Below are 8,253 nucleotides of genomic sequence, written 5' to 3' on the forward strand. Positions count from 1 at the left end.
TTTATTATAACTTTTTATTATATCGTCGTTTTTATTATAACTTTTTATTATATCATCGTTTTTATTATAACTTTTTATTATATCATCGTTTTTATTATAACTTTTTATTATATCATCGTTTTTATTATAACTTTTTATTATAACATAATTTTTATTATAACTTTTTATTATAACATCGTTTTTATTATAACTTTTTATTATATCATCGTTTTTATTATAACTTTTTGTTAAAATACTGTTTTATTCTAACTGGTACTGAGGATCCAAACATCTGTCCGTAGGTGGTGCAAACACAACGTGGCCGTCACATCTTGGATTCAGTTTGTTTAGGGGCCACCCATCACAAAAACAAGTAGCTGACCAGTTAAAAAGTCCAACAAAACTAGATTTACAGGAACTGAGACCAGTTAAAGAATATTTAGACAAAGATCTGATGGGCTTCTGTGACCGAGTCTTTCAGAGCTAAACGTTTTGGTGGCTGTGTTCGCCGTGTTAAACTGCAAGTCTTAAAAAAGTACCACATATTTTGTGGGTGGGGCTTGTATTTTGGGGGGTGGCTTTCTGCACTGAACTCCTAGAATCCTATTTTTCCTCCATATCTCAGAGACTTGGGGACATTTCCCGAGCCCCACGGTGAAATGCAGTGATTAAATTTAAGAAAGACCAGCAGGTGTTCCCACCATTAAGACAAATTAATTTATCACATCTGTAATTAATCATTCAGCCTGCTCAGAATGCTGATTTGTGTTTTTCCAGAGCGGTGGAGGCCCTGCGCAGACGTCACGATGATTAAAGGAAATGAACGTCCACATGTATGATGAGACGAGCAGGACGGGGGGACGGGAGTGTCGTGGCAGGTGTGCTGCAGCTGAAGTGCTGCCTCAGCGAAACACATTCAGCTGCTCGTTTGTCAAGAAGAGAAACAGCGAGCCGAACATCTGCTCCTCTCCGAGCACACACACCGAGCTGCCGCCGGAAGGATCCACTTCCAGGGGGACCAGAGGATCACACATCTGAAAACAGGAAACGTCCAGAGGAACAGAATCCCTCACCTGGTCCTCAGAACAGAACCAGAACCTCAGGGTTCTGTGCAGGCATTAGAGGACTTTGTGAGCTAATCAACATAAAACATCATCCCACTCATTCTCATGATCAATCAGACGAACCGAACGGTGCAGGTCGAAGAGGTTCTGACGACTCAGTGGACAAAGCGTGGATGAAATACGGAACATGATGGTTGTAAAGACGGGTTTGATAACGTCACGTCAGAGGAACCGACTGAACAAACGTTTGTAGCATTCCAAACATATTTTACTAACAGCCAAGCACGTGGTGGAGAGCAGATGTTTACCCAGAATGCACTGCAACAGACAGCTCCTCCCAGCTGTTAGCACGGTGGTGGAAGGCTGATGGTTTGGGCTCCTGTCAGTCACTGAGTAGACCAGATCTTCTCTGTAGATCAAAGGGTTCTGGAGTCAAATGTACCAAACTGGGTCCAACAGGACCTTGATCCGAACCACAGCAGCTGATCTAGGACAGAACAGAACCATCGGTCCAGTCAGAGTCCAGAACGTGAACCTGACTGACTGTGGTGGACCTTCAGAGGGCTGAGCAGAAACCAACGATGGAATAAAAAGTAGTCCAGAACTCGTCCAGAACCACGAGAGATGTAAAGAAGCAGTGTAATTTTGTTTAACGTTGTTTACAAAATAAATACAAATAAATAAACACCTCAGGGGTTGTTCTGATGACGAGTCAAAGCGAAGGGAATGTCTGTTCCCAAAAAGGGGCGGAGAATCATTAAATTCCAAAAAGGGGGCGGAGCATTGTATTGAAGTAGAACGTATTGAATTGATGTGAGCAGATTTGATTCTGGATCGTACCGTTTCTGATTAAATTGTAATTAAACTGAATTAAATGACATCAGGATTGAACTGTAGTGACTTGGACCTGTTGAACCCTCAGAGACTCCATTGTCTAATAAATAAAGAGATTTAATGTCTTTCCTGGTTCTGCTCAGATCTGAACCAAGCTTTAATTAAAAATACTTTTTACGGACCGACCATCCTTCCCACCCCAATGCCTTCTGGGTATGACATCATCAGCTTGGATGGGGTGGTTTTCTGTAGCAACAGTCTCCCAGAAGTCTGTCTGTTTTGTCCTCCATCTTTCTGTCTATCCGAGGAGACTTTTCTTCATTTCCTCACCCTCCAACACGATTGTCTTCACCTCGTAGCTTCAGTTTCTGTTTTTGAGGTTTGTTCTTTTTTTGGACTCGCTTCTTCTCTTCGTCACCTTCATGTTCTCCACCCGGCTCTCCTCCTCCTCCTCCTCCTCTGACAGTGAAATATTTCTCCTCCCCTCTTCCTTCACTTGTTTGTTTCTGTGTTTGATACTTTCATTTCTCCTGTTTGAAACTTTTCTCTTCATTTTCTTCCATCACTTCTTCCTCTGATTGTTTGTTCCACCTTCATCTGTTTCAGTCACTTTATTTACATCCAGGAGGTTTTATTTCCTTTTGTCTTTAGTTTTTACATCCTTCCATTATGATGCAGCTTTATTTCTGTCTTTCCTCTTTTCCCTCCTTCATTTATCAGACTTTAATTTATTTTTATTCTCAATTTCATTTATTTCTTTATTTTGTTTAGTTGTTTCACTTTTAATTTCCTTCATTCTAAACATCTTTAGTTTATTTTTAAAACTCTTGTTTGTTTTTCACTTCAAATTTTAGATTTTTTGTTCTTTTTTTATATTTGACATCATCTCATTTTGATTACACACACACACACACACAAAGCTAAATGGATTCATGCACGAAGAACTTCACGTGCACACGAGGTGATTTGAGCACAATGAGACCATTTCTGGAAGAATAAATTTTATGAATGTGACACAAACTCTACACAAATACTGTAACACACACACTTACAGACGAGAATAAGAGGCGGTGTGTGTGTGTGTGTGTGTGCGTGTGTGTGTGTGTGTTTGTGTGTGTGTGTCAGCCTCATCATTAAGTCTCCATGAACGCTTTAAGTCAAACAGATGAGAGGAACTCTTACTGCCGCCCACAATGGTCCTCTGACAGCTGAGGATGGAATTACTCTTCATCATCATCATCATCATCATCATCATCATCATCATCATCATCGTGGACTCTTCACTACAGCAGCCTTGCAGCTCAGCTCCCTCTTCACTACAAGAACTGGCACAGCGTCCACAATACTGCAGAATCTGCAGTAATCCGTGGATCTCCAGCTCCATCCCAATGTCACTCTTGAACAAAACCCTGAGATACCTGAACACCTGAGGTAAAGGCTCCCCCCGACCAGGTGGGGTGGGGGTTCCACCTGTGAGAACCATGGCCTCAGACTGAAGAGCCGACCATCATCCCAGCTGGACCACCTGAATCCACGCCGGAGGTCTTGGACTGAAGAACCAGCAGAAACACATCATAAAGCAGAGATGAGACCCTGAGGGTCCCAGACCAGACCCCCTCTGCTCCACAACTGAGATCTGGTCCGTGAGCACCTCAGACAGGATCAGGGACCAGAGACAGCCTTGTTCTCCTGTATTTCCTGCTTCATCCTGGGTGAGTGTGTTAGTAAAATAATTAGTTTGAGCTACAAACTCTGATTCAGGTCTTTAAACCAACTGATGGGTTAATACATGTTTAATGAAAATCTCTGCCACGACAGGAAACCAAAGCTTCCATTAACTCCACTCATCAGTAGAATCAGACCAGTTGATTCGTTTAATTGATCGTCCATTTGTTTATAATCAGCATGGCTCTAACAGCTTCAGGGTTTTAATGTGACGAGGATTTATTTTATATATTTATTTAAATTAGCAGTTACAATCTTATCAGATAAAACTTAACCCTTTATTAAAAGTGTTTTATATTGGCTACAAAATTACACTCATCTGTTGAATTCCTCTCATCAGAAGCACCCACGCTAGGAAGCTAACATCGCTAACTGAACTGAAAAAACAGCTTTCAAAATAAAAGCAAAGCACAGGTAGAAGCAAGTTTCAAAATAAGAGCTGAACATTTGCATTCTGCATCTCAAAGAAACACTTTTTTATACTTGCTGTTTATGTTCAGGCCAGTCAAGGACAACTAAAGGGTCAAACATGACCCGTGGATCATAAAACCCAGGTTTGAACTAACATGCGAACGTGGCCGGACCGACTTCTTCAACACAGCAGCTCAGATTAAAGTAAACCAGAATTAAAACATCTGACCGATCAAACAACAAGCATCTCTGATCAAGAAAGCAAACGGAAAACCCTGAGGGGAAGAAAACAATCAGGCCACGCCTCCTACTCATCAGCTGATCACCAGGCCACACCTCCTACTCATCAGCTGATCACTAGGCCACACCTCCTACTGGTCAGCTGATCAGGAGGCCATACGTCCTACTGGTCAGCTGATCAGCCGAACACACCTCCTACTGGTCAGCTGATCAGGAGGCCACAACTCCTACTGGTCAGCTGGTCACTAGGCCACACCTCCTGCTGGTCAGCTGATCAGGAGACCACACCTCCTCCTGGTCAGCTGATTGGCAGAACACACTTCCTGCTGGTCAGCTGATCAGGAGACCACACCTCCTACTGGTCAGCTGATCAGGAGACCACACCTTTTACTGGTCAGCTGATCAGGAGACCACACCTCCTACTGGTCAGCTGATCAGGAGGCCACACCTCCTACTGGTCAGCTGATCAGGAGACCACACCTCCTACTGGTCAGCTGATCAGGAGACCACACCTCCTACTGGTCAGCTGATCAGGAGACCATACGTCCTACTGGTCAGCTGATCAGGAGGCCACACCTCCTCCTGGTCAGCTGATTGGCAGAACACACCTCCTCCTGGTCAGCTGATCAGGAGGCCACGCCTCCTACTGGTCACCTGATGAGCAACAACACCCCTGCACAGGAAGTCACCCCCTTACCAACGACTCAGAGTGGACTCACCACCAGGTTCCCGATGACCATGACCAGCATGAAGACCAGGATGCAGAGTGGCTGGCCCGCCACCTCCATGCAGTCCCACATGGTCTCGATCCACTCGCCACACAGAACCCTGAAGACAATGAGGAATGAGTGGAAGAAGTCCTTCATGTGCCAGCGAGGAAGGGAGCAGTCCTTGGAGATCTTACAGGTACACTCCTGAGGGGACAGACACATAATGAGATGGATGAACCGGACTTCAGGACCATCAGACCTGAAGGAACCTTCAGAGGCCTCACATAGTAGTTCTTTCCAAACAGCTGCATGCCCACCACGGCGAAGATGAAGACGATGATGGCGAGGACCAACGTCAGGTTGCCCAGAGCGCCCATGGAGTTCCCGATGATCTTGATGAGGGTGTTGAGCGTCGGCCACGAGCGAGCCAGTTTGAACACTCGCAGCTGGGATTGAAACAGGAAGAGACAGAACTTCAAAATAAAAGACTGACTGATGAGAGTATCCTGATGCATGCTCAATAATCCTGACTGATGAGAGGTTAAAGCTGAGAGGATCAGTTTGAATGAACCAGACTCTGAGAATAAATCCTTTAATGTCAAGTGGACCCGGGTGTGTAAAAACCAGAACCAGAACTAATGAGTTGTTGGGTCAGATTCAGGCTGAAGGTCCATAAAGACGAGGACGGACATCAAACAAAAAGACCTCGGTGAAACCAGCGGGATGACAGGTTTGTGTCTGCGTCCTCTGGTGACGAGGATCAGAGTGACGGTTTCACAGATCATCAGGGACAGATGAAGACCGGCTGCACAGATCTCTGTGAGGACTCCTGCCTCGCCTGAGTCCTGATGTTCTGTTCGTCTCATCAGAGCAGGACGTTTGTGTCGATTTACATCTTTTATCTTAAACGTCACAAACGCTGAGCGGACTGCTGGTCCAGATCCAGTCTGCTCCAAACTGGACCAGTGTTCTGGTTTCTGCTGTCGCTGAGTAAACGCTGAGTCAGCAAACTGTTTCCTGTTTAAGGTTTCTTCTGAACCGTTCCAGGACTCGGTGTTCAGCATAGTTTCAGCTACTTCACACGTTCAGCTTTGAAAACATTCGGCTCTTTCACCGCGGTGATGACTTTTGGTCTGTAGCTTTCAACTTTTGGATTATTCAACGTTTTACATTTCTCTCATTGAAATCTTTGAAAAACTGATGTTTGAAACCTTCAGTGAACCTGCTGGACTGTTAGCTTTCAGCTACTGTTCTGTTTCCTTCGGCTCGTCTCTACAGGTCTTTTCTACCTACAGTCTTGGGCTCTGTGACAGGATGGTTCTGTCCTGGTTCTGGACACCCGGACCCAGAGGTCTCGGTGTCTGTTAGAGGACGTACCAGTCTGAAGGAGCGGAGGACGCTCAGACCCTCCACGTCGGACAGGCCCAGCTCCATGAGGCTCAGGCACACGATGATGCTGTCGAAGATGTTCCAGCCCGTCTGGAAGTAGTAATACGGGTCCAGAGCGATGATCTTCAGAACCATCTCAGCTGTGAAGATCCCTGAGAACACCTGAGGAGGAGACGCAGAGGAGTGGACGTCCATGAGGACAATCTGAGACAGAGACATTGTCTGAATCCATTTAATTTATCTGCACTGTTTCCTAGTGTTCACAGACTGGACCACCAGGACCACCAGGACCACCGGGACCACCAGGACCACCAGGACCACCGGGACCCGAGGACCCTCTACAGCAGGGGTCTGCAACCTTTTGATCACGAGAACCATTACTACCCTTTCGCTCAATAAATTAAATTATTATATTAAATAAATTAAATAAATAAATAAAATAAAATAATAAAATTAATTAATTAAACGTGTCAGGAGCCACCAACCTGCTGCAACTGCCATTATAAACTGGTGGCCCATGGGCCAGTGGGGGCCCAAACATCTATAATGAAATTTAAAATGTGTTCATATTTTTACAGTGAAAGACAAAAGAAGGCACCATGTTTCTGTAAAGGAGGAAAATAATTGTAGTTTAAAGTGATAAAAATTAAAACTCTGAGGCCGATGTGTTTAAAGTTTAAAATTTAAATTGTGTGTAAACAGTTGTTGGATTTGAAATATTAAACCAAACACTTTAATTTGATGCATGTTAAAGTAAATAAAAGTGATAGTTTAGTTTGGATCAAACCTTCAACGAGCCGCAGACAAGGGACTAAAGAGCCCCAGCGTGGCCCCAGAGTGGCCCTCAGCGTGGCCCCACAGTGGCCCTCAGCGTGGCCCCAGAGTGGCCCTCAGCATGGCCCCAGAGTGGCCCCAGAGTGGCCCTCAGCGTGGCCCCAGAGTGGCCCCAGAGTGGCCCTCAGCGTGGCCCCAGAGTGGCCCCAGAGTTAGCCCCCAGTGTGGCCCCAGAGTGGCCCCAGAGTGGCCCTCAGCGTGGCCCCAGAGTTAGCCCCCAGTGTGGCCCCAGAGTGGCCCTCAGCGTGGCCCCAGAGTGGCCCCAGAGTGGCCCTCAGCGTGGCCCCAGAGTGGCCCTCAGCATGGCACCAGAGTGGCCCCAGAGTGGCCCTCAGCGTGGCCTTAGCCTGGCCCCAGCGTTAACCCCAGCTTGGCCCCACAGTGGCCCCAGCCTGGCCCCACAGTGCCCCCAGTGTGGCCCCACAGTGGTCCCAGAGCTGCAGCTTGCAGACCCTGCTCCAGAAGAGCTCACATGAAGACATTTATTTTACATTTTGAACATATTTCACCTTTTTGTCAACTTTACAACCATCCAGGTAAAAACCCTGAATTATAAAAATGTCCTTTGGACGCGTCTGTCTCAGAAACTTTCATCGACACCGAGACCGGTCTGTGATCCACAGCTGAGGAGCCGCACAAACTCTGCTGCACACGCTGAGACACGAGCCGAAGGAAGGGCAGAGTCTGCCAAAGGCGAGGACACTTCAGACCAGCTTAGGTTCACGCACACGTGCACACACAGGCGTGTCACCTCCCATAACTGCAGCTGCAGCCACACGGGTTCTCTAAAAGCCAACAGGAGGTCAGCTGCAGCACGCTGGGCGCTACGCTAAAGTTAGCGCACGCTTGGGTTAGCATGGAGCCCAGCATCACTCAGCTGCTGGAGAGAGAGGCTCACCTTAAAACACAGGAGGAGGAGGAGGAGGAGGAGGAAGGAGAAGAACAAGAAGATAAAGAAGAAGAAGAAGAAGGACCCCTCTGTTGGTCCTTAGATGTCCAGGTTGGGTCTTTAAAGTTTTCCAGAATTATTCTCATTTTAAAACGTATTTTTATCAGTTGTGTCGTCA

The 8,253-nt window shown here is 46.2% G+C and overlaps 1 protein-coding gene across 1 annotated transcript in view; it reads right to left on the reverse strand.

Annotated features, from left to right (window-relative positions):
- Positions 1-8,253, reverse strand: part of LOC119426451 (sodium channel protein type 2 subunit alpha-like) — a 124,956-nt gene that overhangs the window by 62,696 nt on the left and 54,007 nt on the right. Inside the window, exons 11-14 of the mRNA XM_037694012.1 lie at positions 6,617-6,710; positions 6,341-6,514; positions 5,248-5,409; positions 4,973-5,167 (exon numbers count right to left, since the gene is read on the reverse strand). Of these exons, the coding sequence (XP_037549940.1) occupies positions 4,973-5,167; positions 5,248-5,409; positions 6,341-6,514; positions 6,617-6,710 (625 nt within the window). The remainder of the gene's footprint in view (positions 1-4,972; positions 5,168-5,247; positions 5,410-6,340; positions 6,515-6,616; positions 6,711-8,253) is intronic.

Source organism: Nematolebias whitei, chromosome 20 (assembly GCF_014905685.2).
Source record: "Nematolebias whitei isolate Nwh7 chromosome 20, NemWhi1, whole genome shotgun sequence".
In the NCBI taxonomy this organism is placed as follows: Eukaryota; Metazoa; Chordata; class Actinopteri; order Cyprinodontiformes; family Rivulidae; genus Nematolebias; species Nematolebias whitei.